At 46.9% G+C, this 14,910-nt stretch overlaps 1 protein-coding gene across 3 annotated transcripts in view; it reads right to left on the bottom strand.

The window, feature by feature from the left end:
* Window positions 1–14,910, bottom strand: part of crtac1b (cartilage acidic protein 1b) — a 313,163-nt gene that overhangs the window by 202,573 nt on the left and 95,680 nt on the right. For all 3 annotated transcript variants that reach the window (XM_063071392.1, XM_063071393.1, XM_063071391.1), the window contains exon 4: window positions 11,097–11,233. In XM_063071392.1, coding sequence (XP_062927462.1) covers window positions 11,097–11,233 — 137 coding nt within the window. The remainder of the gene's footprint in view (window positions 1–11,096; window positions 11,234–14,910) is intronic.

Below are 14,910 nucleotides of genomic sequence, written 5' to 3' on the forward strand. Positions count from 1 at the left end.
GCGTGCACTTCGAAACAAACAACGAGAATGTGCTGTGGACAATCGCCACACACGGGGCACTGCGGTATTGTAGCTTGGAGCTTGGTATCTATTACAGCTTGGAGCATCGAGTTCAGAGTTCAATTCCAGTGTTCTTATGTAAGAAACTTCAGGTGTTCTTCCCGTTTCCTCCCACAGTCCAAAGACGTACTGGATAAATAGATTAAATGGTCATTGTAAATTTTCCTGTGATGAGGTTAGGGTTAAATCAGTGGGTTGCTGGGAGGCGCGATTTGGTGGGCCAGAAGGGCCAGTTCTGGCACCAACACAGCATGCCCACAATATTCAGCAGAACAACACAAACAGCAACAACAGCAGTAAATCAAGACACAAACAAGTACAAATATCAATAATAAACTACTTACCAATTACGTAAACCTGAACTCTGACAACTGGACCAGTAACATTGTTATGGTCCTGCGGTCATAATGGTTAAAGGGGCACATTTAACTCAGTCCTGATGAAGGGTCTTGGTCCAAAATGTCAGCTGTTTATTCCTCTCCGTAGATGCTGCCTTACCTTCTGAGTTGCTGGAGATTTCCAGCAACTTCAGCACCTCTCGTGTTTAACATTGAGTTCATTTTCACTTGAAGCCAGGGAACACGTTCAGAACTCAAAATGTAGTCAGGCATTGTGGAGACATGAGAGAATTCAGATACTGGGATCTGAAGCAACACATAAGGCACCGGAGGAACTCAAAAGGGTTATACAGCATCTATGGAAGGAAATGGACAGTCGACATTTCAGGTGCAGACCCTTCATTAACTGCACACTGTCCGCTGTCGGTGTGTGTTCAGGGGGAGCGCTATACTGTCAGTATCAACCTGAAGTGAAGAACCTAGCAGGAAGGTGTGAGAGATCCTTTGTGACTGAGAAGAGTAGGAGACTTCTCCATAGTGTCCCGGTTAATACTTCTCCCCCAGTCAACAGCTTTAAGCACAAGCAAGTCATCACGTTATTATCAAACTACACCATGTGGGATCCTGTTCAGTGTGAATTGGTTCAGAATCAGATTCAGGTTTATTCTCACTGACATAGGTTGTGAAATTTGTTATTTTGTGGCATTAGTACAGGCTGGAGGGGACAGGTGAGGCCAGGTGAGGAGGGAAGTGGGTGAGGGGTGGGGTGGTGAGGAGAGTGAAGTAAACTTCTGGTGGTATGAACATCAACTTCACTAACTTCCAGTAATTTCCTTCCCCTCCTGCTTTCTCTCTTTGTTCATTCTCCATTCTGGTTCCACTCTCACTCCTCCTCACCTGGCCATCACAATCCCTCTGGTTCCCTCCTCCTTCCCGTTCTTCCATGGTTCACTGTCCTCTCCTATCAGATTCCTTCTTCTTCAGCCCTTTACATCTTTCACCTAACCCTCCTTCGTGCTTCATCTCCCCTTCCCCCACCAAGCCACCAGGCTTGACCTTCTTAATCTGGCTTCTGCCCCCTTCCTTTCGGGTCCTGGTGAAGGGTCCCGGCCCAAAACCCTGCCTGGTCTGCTGACCTCCAGCATTTGCAGAATTTCCTGTGTTACTCTTTTATCTCCAGTGCCTCGTCCGACACCTAGCTCGCAAACAACTGGCAACCTGCTCAGTATTTTATTGCTGTGTAAACACTTACTGCCACCATTCAAAAATCACAACTACCTCACTACTATCAGAAGTTGGAGAGGTAGGGTGGCCCGGTAGCACAGCAGTTAACATAACTCTTTACAGAGCCAATGGCCTGGGTTCAATTCCCGTTGCTGCCTATGACAAGTTTGCATGTTCTCCTCATCACTGTGCGGGTGCTCCAATTTCCTCCCACATTCCATAGATGTACAGGTTAGAGTTAGTAAGTTGTGAGCATGCTGTGTTGGTGCCAGAAACATGGGAACACTTGTGGGCTTCAAACACGAGAAAATCTGCTGATGCTGGAAATCCAAAGTGACACACACAAAATGCTGGAAGAACTCAGCAGGTCAGGCAGCATCTGTGGAAAAGAGTAAACAGTCGCTATTTGGTGCCCAGACCCTTCAGCAGGACTGGAAAGGAAGGCGAGAAGCAGGGTAAGAAGGTGGGGGAAGGGGAGGAAGAAGTACAAGTGGCGGGTGATAGGTGAAACTGGGAGAGAGGGAGAGGTGAAGTAAAGAGCTGGGAAGTTGGTTAGTGAAAGAGATGGAGGGCTGGAGAAGGGGAAATCTGATAGGAGAGGACAGGCGGCCATGGAAGAGGGGGAAGCTGTACAGGTAGGAAGGTGTGAGAGGGAAACAGGAATGGTGACCTAATGGTGAATGAGAGGAGGGGGTGGGCAATTACCAGAAGTTTGAGAAATCGATGTTCATGCCATCAGGTTGGAGACTACCTAGACAGAATATAAGGTGTTGCTCCTCCAAACTGAGTGTGACCTCATCCTGACAGTAGAGGATCCCAGGACTGACATGTCGGAATGGGAATGGGAAGTGGAATTGCAATGGATGGCCACCTCGAAGTCTCACTTTTTGTGGTGGACAGAGCGAAGGTGCTCAACGAAGCGGCCTCCCAATCTACGTCCGATCTCACTGATCTACAGGAAGCCACACCGGGAGCACCAGAAACTGTAGCTGACCCTGACAGACTCACAGGTGAAGCATCGCCTCACCTGGAAGGACTGTTTGGGGCCCTGAATGGTAGTGAGGAGGAGATGTTGGGGCAGGTTTGGCACTTGCTTCGCTTGCAAGGATAAGTGCCAGGAGGGTCAAGTGGGCAAGGGAGTTGCGTAGGGACCGATCCCTTTGGAAAGTGGAAAGTGAGGGGGAGGGGGCAGAATTGTACTTGGTGGTGGAATCCTGTTATAGATGACAGAAGTTCCAGAGAATTATGTGTTGGATGCAGAGGCTTGTGGGGTGGTAGGTGAAGACAAGAGGAACCCTATCCCTGGTGTGGCAGTGGGAGGATGGGGGTCAGGGCAGATGTGTGCAAAATAAAAGAGATGCAGATAAGGGCAGCGTTGATGGTGGAGGAAGGGAAATACCTTTCTTTGAAGGCAGAGGATATCTCAGTTGTTCTGGAATGAGCCTTTTCATTCCAGAACAACTCTTTTCCATAAATATTGCCTGGCCTGCTGAGTTCCTCCAGCATTTTGTGCATGTTACCCCTGGCACAACTTCAGACTGACACAGTTCATGCATTTCAATACGTGTTTTGATGTTCCGATGTACATGTGATGAATAAAGCTGATCGCCAATATTTAGTTTGGGATTCTTTGAACTGCAAAGACTCACCACTCTCTGAGAGATGAAATCCTTCCTTAGCACCATCTGCAGCGGGCAGACCTCTGTTCTAAAACAATTCTCTCAGTTCTAGATTTCCCTGTGCAAGGGGAAACATCCTCTCTACAGCTATCTTCTCAATTCCTCTCCAAATCTCTGTGCTTTTTTAAACTTTATAATTCATCCCAACCATATTGCAGCTCTATTTAAGTTTAGTTAGCTCTGGTCACTGCATTATAGGAAGGATATGAAGACTTTGGAAAGGGTACAGAAGAGGTTCACTAGGATAAAACGGTATGAGCTGAGCTATGAGGAGAGATTGGACAATTGGACCATTTTCTCTGGGTTGGGAGGCCGAGGAAAGATCTTATAGAAGTTCACAAAATTAAGAGAGGTGTACATAGAACATAGAACATAGAGTAGTACAGCACAGTACAGGCCCTTTGGCCCACAATGTTGTGCCGACCCTCAGACCCTGCCTCCCATATAAGCCCCCACCTTAAATTCCTCCATATACCTGCCTAGTAATCTCTCAAACTTCACTAGTGTATCTGCCTCCACCACTGACTCAGGCAGTGCATTCCACACACCAACCACTTCTGAGTAAAAAATTTCCTCTAATATCCCCCTTGAACTTCCCACCCCTTACCTTAAAGCCATGTCCTCTTGTATTGAGCAGTGGTGCCCTGGGGAAGAGGCGCTGGCTACCCACTCTATCTATTCCTCTTATTATCTTGTACGCCTCTATCATGTCTCCTCTCATCCTCCTTCTCTCCAAAGAGTAAAGCCCTAGCTCCCTTAATCTCTGATCATAATGCATACTCTCTAAACCAGGCAGCATCCTGGTAAATCTCCTCTGTGCCCTTTCCAATGCTTCCACATCCTTCCTATAGTGAGGTGACCAGAACTGGACACAGTACTCCAAGTGTGGCCTAACTAGAGTTTTATAGAGCTGCATCATTACGTCGTGACTCTTAAACTCTATCCCTCGACTTATGAAGGCTAACACCCCATAAGCTTTCTTAATTACCCTATCCACCTGTGAGGCAACTTTCAGGGATCTGTGGACATGTACCCCGAGATCCCTCTGCTTCCTCCACACTACCAAGTATCCTGCCATTTACTTTGTACTCTGCCTTGGAGTTCGTCCTTCCAAAGTGTACCACCTCACACTTCTCCGGGTTGAACTCCATCTGCCACTTCTCAGCCCACTTCTGCATCCTATCAATGTCTCTCTGCAATCTTTGACAATTCTCTACAGTATCTACAACATCACCAACCTTTGTGTCGTCTGCAAACTTGCCAACCCACCCTTCTACCCCCACATCCAGGTTGTTAATAAAAATCACGAAAAGTAGAGATCCCAGAACAGATCCTTGTGGGACACCACTAGTCACAACCCTCCAATCTGAATGTACTCCCTCCATGACGACCCTCTGCCTTCTGCAGGCAAGCCAATTCTGAATCCACCTGGCCAAACTTCCCTGGATCCCATGCCTTCTGACTTTCTGAATAAGCCTACCGTGTAGATAGAGTAGACAGCCAAAATCTTTTTCCCAGGGTTGAAATGTCAAATACTGGAGGAGATGGATTTAAGGTGAGACGTTTAACAAACAGGAGACAATCTGCAGGTGCTGGAGGAACTCAGCAGGCCAGGCTGCATCACTGGAAAAGGGTAAATAGTTGGCGTTTTGGGCTGAGTCCTTTCATAGGGTCTGACCCCGAAATGGCAACTGATTATTCATTTTCATAGGTGCTCCCTGACAAGATGGAAAATTTGTTCATTATGTGCCATGTGGTATGATATCAGTGATCATGGTATTTCCATGACCATGATTGTTCTTGGCAAATTTTTCTAGAGGTGTTTTGCCATTGCCTTCTTCAGGGCAGTGTCGTTACGAGACAGGTGACCCTAGCCATTATCAATACTCTTCAGAGGTTGTCTGCCTGGTCTCAGGATTTGTGATGTGCATCAGCTGCTCCCATGGCTTCACGTGACCCTGATCGGTGGGGTGGGGAGTGGTGTTTGGTAAGCAGGTGCCACACCTTGCCCAAGGGTGACCTGCGGGCTAGTGGAGGGGAGGAGCACCTTCCACCCCCTTTGGTAGAGACATCTCTCCACCCTGCTATCTCCAGAAGGGGGAAGTTTTAAAGAGATATGCGGAGCAAGTTTATTTTACACGGAGTACGGTGGGTGTCTGGAATGGGCGACTGGAAGTGCTGGGAGAAGCAGATTTGAAAATGTTTTTTATGGGGCTTTTAGATAGACACTTAAATATGTAGGGAATAGAGAAACTCAGCAGGTCATGCAGCATCTATGGAGGGGAATAAACAGACGATGTTTCGGGTTGAAACTCTTCATCACGCCCTGATCTACTGAGTTCCTCCAGCATTTTGTGTGCGTTACTCTGGATTTCCAGCATTTGCAGAATCTCTTGCGTTTAGGGAATGGAGAGATAGGTGCCTTGTGCAGGCAGAAGGGTTACACACACAAATTGCTGGAGGAACTGTCTGGCCTGATGAATTCCTCCAGCAATTTGTGTGCATCGCTTTGATTTCCAGCTTCTGCAGATTTTCTCTTGTTTGTGGCAGGCAGAAGGGATTCATTTAAGTTGGCATCATCTTTGGCACAGACCTCAATGCCTGAAGGGTCTGTCCTGTGTTGTACTGTTTGATGTTATAAATTTTATAAAACTCCCAATGAATTAACTTTCTCTGAACTGACTTCAATGCAAATATATCCCTCCTTAAGGGGAAGATCCAGACTGTGTGTAGTACTCCAGACAGAAAGCCCCCGCTCTAACCGATTCTCTGATCTATTTCTATTATACATCTTTATTCACACTGCATTAACAATGCGATAAGGAGTATCTCTTTATATTTTCATTAATACTAATTACAGGGGCATTATCAATTTGCATCATAATGAAACTCTATGTCATTACAATAACAGTCTGAAGTGCGATGTTAATCACCACATTAACAGCTTTTAAAAGGGGCTACAAAATCCAATGGGAGCACTTAACGCGCAGAATATCCCACTGTCCATTGCAAAAATTAATGTTCAGAAAAGATGTGAAGCAATCATGCCTTGTCATACCACAGTGACATTCTTGTTACAAGAGGGTACTTCAGTAAGATTTCTCCAAAGTAACATCAAACTACATGTATGTCACCCTGAGGTTCATTTTCCTGCGGGCATTCCCAAATAAATACAAAGAAACACATTAGAATCAATGAAAAACTCCACAAAAACAAAGATAGGCAAACAACCAATGCAAATTTGATAACAGATTGCACATATAAAGGCATCCGTTAGTCTTGCAAGACCATGGATCTGCGCCTGGAAAGTCTTCACTCTCCGGGGTGCAGGCCTGGACAAGGTTGTATGGAAGACCAGCAGTTGCCCATGCTGCAAATCTCCCCTCTCCACGACACCAATGTTGTCCAAGGGAAGGGCACTAGGGCTGATCCAGCTTGGCACCAGTGTCGTCGCAGAGCACTGTGTGGTTAAGTGCCTTGCTCAAGGACACAACATGCTGCCTCGGCTGGGGGTCGAACTAGCAACCTTCAGATCGCTAGTTGAATGCCTTAACCACTTGGCCACGTGCCCACACATATTGCACGTATACAATAATAAAAATAACAGTAATAATAAATAAATATTGAGAACATGAGTCGTAGAGTCCATGAAAGTGAGTTGTTTGCTTGACTAACTCAGCAAGCCAGGCAGCATCTGTGGAAAGGAGTAAACAGTCGACATTTTGGGCAGAGACTCGGTTCTTGATGAAGGGTCTCAGCCCGAAACGTCAACTGTTTACTCCTTTCCATAGATGCTGCCTGGCCTGCTGAGTTCTTCCAGCATTTTGTGTGTATTGCTTGGATTTCCAGCTTCTTCGGATTTTCTCATCAGTGTTGTGGTGACTGAAGTTATCCACTCTGGCTCAGGAGTCCAATGGTTGAGGGGCAGTAACTGTTCCTGGACCTGAAGATATGAGTCCTGAGGCTCCTGTACCTCCTTCCTGATGGGAACAGTGAGAAGAGAGCCTAGCCTGGATGGTGGGGGTCCTTGAGGATGCTGCTTTCCTGCGACAGTGCTCCTTGTAGATGTGTTCAGTAGTGGGGATGTCTTCAACTGTGATGGACTGAGTTGTGTCCACCACGTTTAAAGGTTTCCCCATTCCAGGGCATTGGTGTTCATTATGCCAGGACTGCGCTCAACAATGTGGGGTCTCGATCTGAAATGTTGACTTTTGCCCCCACTGCTGCTGCTTGACCTGGTGAATTGTGCCAGCAGACTGTATTTTTCTCCTCTTGTGTCTCCTTATCAGACTCTCGAACGGACCCCTCAAACACTAAAGATGAATTTTTTATCTCCCATCATGTTAACATCGATGAATATGCAGGATCTGTAACTGGCTATATAAAGAAATGTATTCAGGGCATCAGCATTATTAAAGACTTCTCCGTCATGGCAAATCAGAAGCCCTGTCTGATTGCTGAGGTCCCAGTACAGCTGAGAGATCAGGATGCTTGTTTTCAGATCAGGGGTTAAGACAGCTCCTAGGTCAGCGAGAGATGCACTTTACCGCACCATCAAGAAGCCAAATCTGAATTATTCTCAAATTCAAATTTAATAATCACTCAACCACACACAAATACTCATGAATACAGCCAAATGAAACAGAATTACTCCAGGGCCAAGGTGCAAAACATAATACCAACAGTCATACATGGCACAAGGCACATACAGCACATATAAGATAGCAGTAAAATACAGTAACAAAAAAAATATAGTCCAAGTTCCTGACTCTGTTAATGTTGTAGCAGTCTGTGGTTGAACACAATACAGCTGATCTTCCAATGCCACTAGCATGGATGCCACGCCACACCGCCTCTGGCACTGACTCTGACTCCTCTTTCCTGGATGGCTGAAAACAGGTGACATCCCGGCTTGTGGCCTAGTTCTCACTACGATGGCAAGACTCCTTGCCATTGGTCCTGTAAATAAAGCAGTGAACCCAGCTTGCAGCATTCCACAATACCAATGTTCACCAGGGTCTTGTGACCACGAGAAAAGTAGCTCAGACAATCACCTGCTGATACACTGCACGCCGCCTTCGTGCACCGACTCCGATGTCCTCTGACGCAGGCAGCAACACGGTCCACACCAAGTCCAGTTCCTTCTGTTTCTCCACCAAACAGCAAATCACTGGTGGGATTGACCTTTAGTACTTTAAGATGTTAATGTCCAGCGGCTTTTGGCGATCGTGAGAAGTACTTTTAAAAGTTTGATCTTTTAGAAGTTGCTGTGTAACACTGCACTGCCATTTTACTGGAAGGATTTTCACAAGGAATGTACAGCCATTTCTGTGACATGAGAGACAAGAGGTGCATGAAACTGGGCATTCAGACCATAATGGACTGCAAGCCCACCCTGCACGTCAACAACAGTGATGCTTCTCTTCCTGATAGGCTGAATGTCTTTTATGGTCAATTTGATCAATGGAACGATGTGCTGGCAAGGAAAGCCTCCCCCCGCCCCACTTCTTCCCTAACGAGTAGGATGCAACTAATGTGAGGAAGACCCTAGCCAGGGTCAACCCACGTGAAGCTGCAGACCTGATAATGTAACCGGTCGGATGATGAGGGACTGTATAGCCCAGTTAACTGAGGTTCTAACAGGCATCTTCACCATCTCTCTAGAACATCCATTATCCCCCTCAGAGGGTTGTAAGAGTGTGGAATGAGCTGCCAGCACAAGAGGTGCATGTGAGCTTGATTTCAATGTTTAAGAGAAGTTTGGATAGGTACATGGATGGTAGAAGTATGGAGGGCTATGGTCCCAGTACAGGTCGATAGGAGAAGACAATTTAAATAGTTTGGCATGGATTAGATGGGCCAAATAGTCTGTATCTGTACTGTACTTTTCCATGACTTTATGCACCTTATTATTTGTGGCAATATCATTTTATGTGTTACGTACATGAGTTATATGTACTGTGCTGGTACTGTTATGTGTATGAGTTATATTTACTGTGCTAGAACTGTTATATGTATATGTGCTGTGCTAGTACTGTTACGTGTATGTGTTACAGGTAATGTGCTGGTCCACAGGAGTGAGGTTTTGTTTGGTGGTATACATGTGTATGGGTGAATGACATTAAAATGAATTTGAACTTGAACTTCATCATGCCCTTGCAGATTCAGATTCAGAAACACAAGAGATTCTGCAGATGCTGGAAATCCAGAGCAACACACACAAAATGCTGGAGGAACTCAGCAGGCCAGGCAGCATCTACAGAGATCCGTCATCAGGACGAGAAAGAAAGGGGGCAGAAGCCAGAACAAGAAGATGGAGTGTGGAAGTTCTCACTTGGTTTTTCCTTTGCACTTAACCCGAGGGGGAATTAATTACCACAAGCAAGTCATTGTGTTTGTTCACGTGGAGGAAGGCCAGGAAACCTGGAATATTAAGGTGAATGGGTCTGGAGTGAATGAGGAGCTCAAAGAAATTAGAATCAGTGAAAAGCTACACTCTGAGAATTATTGGTATACTAAGTTATAATTCTCCAGGGCCAGAGAGTCATCTTGGGTTCTGAAGCCAGCAGTTATGCAGATAATGGATGCATGGGTTGTCATCTTCCAGAATTCCAAAGCACTGACCTGATAATGACTGAAGCAGCTAAGGGACATAGCAACATTTAAAAGACGTTTAGACAGGCAGACGAAAAGGCAGGGAAAGATCCTGGGAATGAAAGGGTTAATGGATGAGGTGTGTTTGATGGCTCTGGGCTTGTACTCGCTGGAGGTTGGAAGAATGAAGGGAGATTTAACTGAAACCTATTGAATATTGAAAAACCTAGATAGAGTGAATGGGGAAAGGATACTTCCTATAACGGGGGAGTCTAGGACCAGAGGGCACAGTCTCAGAATTGAAGGATGTCCCTTTAGAAAAGAGATGAGACAGAATTTCTTTAGTCAGAAGGTAGTTAATCTGTGCAATACATTGCCATGGATGGCTGTCGAGGCCATGTCATTGGGTATATTTAAAGCAGAGATTGATTGTTTCTTGAGCAGTAAGGATGTCAAAGGTTACAGGGAGAAGGCAGGAGAATGGGATTGGGAGGGAAAATAAATCAGACATGGTGAAGCAGACCCAATGGGCTGAATGGCCTCATTCTGTTCCTATGTCTTATGAAATTGAGGGATACAAACCAATGCAGGCAGATGAGATCAGTTTTAATTGGCATCATCTATCTATGTCTCTCGCCCTCTCCTTCCTCCTTTAATGCCTTAAAATCCATTCGGTCATCTTGGGTAATATCTCCCTCTTGGATTGGTGTAATTGGTGCATCTTGTGAAGTATTACTTCATTAATGGTGCTATGTAAGTGCAGAGTTGACTTTTAAGATTAGGATTAGCTTTATTTGTCACACGTACATCGAAACGTAGAGTGAAGTGCGTCATTTGCATCAATGACTGGCACAGTTCGAGGATGGCCTGCAAGTGTTGCCATGTTTCTGACGTAATGCAGCATGCCCACAACTTACTTACTCTAACCCCTATATCGAGTACACCTTTGGAATGTCCGAGGTAACCAGAGCACCCAGAAAAAAACCCACACAATCTTGGGGAGAACATAAGAACTCCTTACAGACAGCGGTGGGAATTGAACTGGAGCTGCTGGTGCTGTAATAGGTTACGCTAACTGCCGTGCCACTGTGGCGCCTAAGGTCGGATAAATCCATTCACTGTTTCTCTGCTCCTCAGCACACCTTGCGTGAGGGCAAACTGCAAACTGGGATCTGACACAAGACTACGTTGACCCTTTTACCTTCCGATCCACACATGCCACTGATCGCCCAGCGAAGTGATTGGCCACCTGTCGGCGGACGTTTATGTCATCACTCAGCAGGTCTTCCCACCTCCCGTTTCGGAATTTGAAGAGTTTATCGGTGTATGTGGCCATGCCTGTGAAAAAAACGAGAAGATTGCTGTGACTAAATGGAACAACGGAACAGAAGCCATGGACTTTAGATCTCCCAGTCTAACACACCATGGCCCTTACAATTTATCGCCCATAAGTTTTCAAGGTTCAGTGGAGGAGTTTAAAGCCAATGTGAGGGGGGAAATTTTATGTAGAGAATGATGGTGTCATGAACTCTTCTGACCAGCACAGGGTTGTGGAGGGCGTCAGGACTCAGTGCTCCTACGCACGCCAACATCATTGATTTGGTTTAACTCGAACTTGCTAAGTGACTGCTTTGGTCGTTAAGTTTTCCTTGTGGTTCTCACGTCACTTGTTTTTTGAATGCAGGTTCCTCATGCATCCTGTTTCGAGTTTACTGAGTTTTGATTTTGATATGCACAGGGTTCCCCTGCTATATGCATATTGTTACGAGAATACACATAAAATTAAGATGTTTGCTGGCCTGGGCTAGCATCAGTGGCATCAGCAGTTGGTCTGCCACCTGCCCTCAGGGGAAGGAGAGATAAGGAACAATGGAGCAGCGTCTGGAGATGTGTAATGAAGGGATGTGGGAGGAAGAGCTGTCTGGAGCGGCTCCCCCCTTTGAGCCCTGAACTGTTTGAAGTGATGGACAGGCGATACCCCAGCAGGGGGATAAAAAGGGACAGGTTCGCTAAGACAGACACACACGCCACCCGAGGTAACGAGACCCTGGAAGCGGTACGCTTCTCACGAGTGGGTGGAAAGGTACGATCAGCGGGAACCCGGTGTGTGTCCGCCCTTGCCTGGGTGCCGGGTTCACTGCAGAGGATCGACCGCATCTGGAGGAGGGGTCACAGTCGGTGACCTCAGGTGACATCACCAAGGACCTGCCCAAAAGCTGTTTGTGAGCCATCCCGCTGGTCTGTGAGTGAAGCTGTGCTGAATGATCAGTTGTTCCCATTCTGTCTCTCTCCCCCCACCTTGTCCATCGCCATGGCAACGATTACTGCGAACTGAACTACAAACTGGACTGACCTTTGAGTCATTTTGAAATTGATCATTTACCCCTAGACAACGATAGAGCTTGATTGATGCTGTTATCTTAATTCTGTGCACATGTGTGGTTATCATTGTTGAATTGTTGCATTTATTATCCTTTCGATTACTGTGTTGCTTGTTTCTTTAATAAAACTTTCTTAGTTCTAGTACTCCAGACTCCAACTGAGTGATCCATTTCTGCTGGTTTGGCAACCCAGTTACGGGGTACGTAACATAAGTGGGGTTCTCGTCCGCGATTTTGAACGCTAAATTTGGGACGGAGTAAATTGATTGGGTTAAAATTCCCGAAAGAAAGAAAAGACAAACAGCAGAAATGGAGGTTGAGGAATTTATAAAGGCGCCGACCTTGGAGGCATTAGAGGATGCCAGGAAATCGGAATTGATAGCTGTGGCAAAACGGGTGAATCTTGCTAAGGTGAAGTCGACAATGAGGAGAGAGGAGATACACAGAGCTATTGTAGAGCACTATGTATCTAAAGGTGTGTTTCCCCAAGGTGAGCTGGGGGAGGTGTCTATTGAAAAACCTGCTGGAGACGCGGTACAGGTACAGCTTGAAAAACTGAGACTCGAGCACGAGTTCCGGGTACGGCAGTTAGAAAGGCAGGAGAAAGAGAGAGAGGTAGAAAGGCAAGAGAGAGAAAGACAGTTGGAGAGAGAAGAGAGAGAGAGGGACAGACAGTTGGAGAGAGAGGAGAAACAGAGGGAAAGGGAATTTGAGCTGGAGAAGTTAAAGATAAGGGCCGAGCAGGGGCTCGTGCCGAACCAAGGTGGAGGGTTCCGGGCGACCCAGGAGGTTAGGCTGGTTCCCCCATTTGACGATACCGATGTGGATCGGTACTTTCTCCACTTCGAAAAAGTAGCTATAAGTCAGGAATGGCCGAGGGATAAGTGGGTTGTCTTACTTCAGTGTGTACTGAAAGGGAAGGCCCAACAAGCTTACTCCGCCTTATCCGCGGAAGATGCCCAGAAGTATGAGGTGGTGAAGGAGGCCATCCTCAGGATTTATGAGTTGGTCCCGGAGGCATACCGGCAGAGGTTCCGGAATGCGAGGAAGCGGTGGGACCGCACGTATTTGGAGTTTGCTCGTGAGATGCAAACATATTGTGAGCGTTGGTGCGCCTCGAAAGGGGTAGAGGGGGATTATGACAGACTGCTGCAGCTGATTCTGATTGAGCAGTTTAAAGGTTGTGTCCCTGAGGGTATGAGACCCTACCTCGATGAGAAAGAGGCAGCCACGTTAGCCGCAACTGCTAAGTTAGCGGATGAGTATGCGTTGACGCATAAAATGAAGTTTGCCCCGAGTAAAGGCTACCAGAAGGGTAGTCAGGACGGCGGGGAGAGTCCACCGGAAAAGTCAGAAAGTAAGCCGGGGACTAGTGAAAAGGATAAGGTAGACCGGGAGCAGTCTGGTAGGAAGTCTCCTGGAGTCGTCTGTTATAATTGTGGGAAAGTCGGACACTTTGCGTCCAGGTGCTTTGCCCCAAGGAAGGAGACGGGGAAAGGAAAAGCGGAAATTTTGAATGGCTGTATTGAGCTGTTAAGCGAACCGCTAGGGAAGGACAGGTCTGAAAAAGTCCAGGAAGGGCGCGAGAGGTTTATCTCGGCCGGACTGGTGTCAGTGAAAAAGAGGTTAAAACCAGTTCCAGTGCGGATCTGGAGAGACACGGGAGCGTGTCAGTCACTAATACTGAAGAGTGTATTAGAGTTTAGCTCAGAGACCCAGACTGGGGAGGTAGAGGTCAAAGGTGTTGGGGAAGGGACAGAGTCAGTCCCTTTGCACCAGATACATTTACAGAGCAACCTGGTCTCTGGACTAGTCACGATCGGGGTGAGGTCCGAATTACCGATGAAAGACGTGGAAGTCTTGCTCGGTAATGACATCGCCGGAGGAATCGTGTTCCCAGTCGTGAGATTGACGGGTCAGCCTGCCAGCATGGAGGCCCCGCCCGCGATGGTGAATTTGGCTGAAACATTCCTGCCAACCTTGTATGAGACAGGGTGTAGTGAGATAAGAGGTAGTGAGGGAGCTGGGACGGACGTAGCAGTAGCCAGGAAAGAATTTGTGCAGACGCAGGAGCGAGACGAGGGGCTGATGGTTTTGGCAGAGACCGCTCTCTCTGACACAGCCTTGACAAGCTATTGTGCGGATGAGGAGGTGCTAAGGAAGAAAGGGAAATCAAGTACAGCATCCGCAGATGAGGAGTGGGGGGTGGTGCAAAAGAGTTATGGGGATGAGGTTTTTAACATGGCCCACGAGGTACCCCCCGGTGGACATTTTGCGGTGCTGGAGGAAACAGTTGGTGGAATCATGAAAGAGAGTTACCGGCTGCCCAGGGGGAAAAATGTTATTGATCATGACCGACGCGAACTGAGACGGTCACCGGCTTTTGATATGCTAACAAACCTAGTTGGTGTTAGCGTGGAAATCAATGAAGCTAGGGGCCCCCTGCTAAGAGGAAAAAACCATTTTGAAAAGATTAGGATGGGATCGGTCAGATGGGAGAAGGCTATTGTTTTGGCCAGGTCTACTGATAAGGTCTCTCCCTTAATCCCCGAAGGAGTAATTAAACGACTCGCACCCATGTGTTTGATTGTCCCGAGGAAATGCAAAGAACTGGGACGTTGGGTGATTCTGGTT

This window comes from Mobula hypostoma, chromosome 19 (genome assembly GCF_963921235.1).
Source record: "Mobula hypostoma chromosome 19, sMobHyp1.1, whole genome shotgun sequence".
Classification (NCBI taxonomy): Eukaryota; Metazoa; Chordata; class Chondrichthyes; order Myliobatiformes; family Myliobatidae; genus Mobula; species Mobula hypostoma.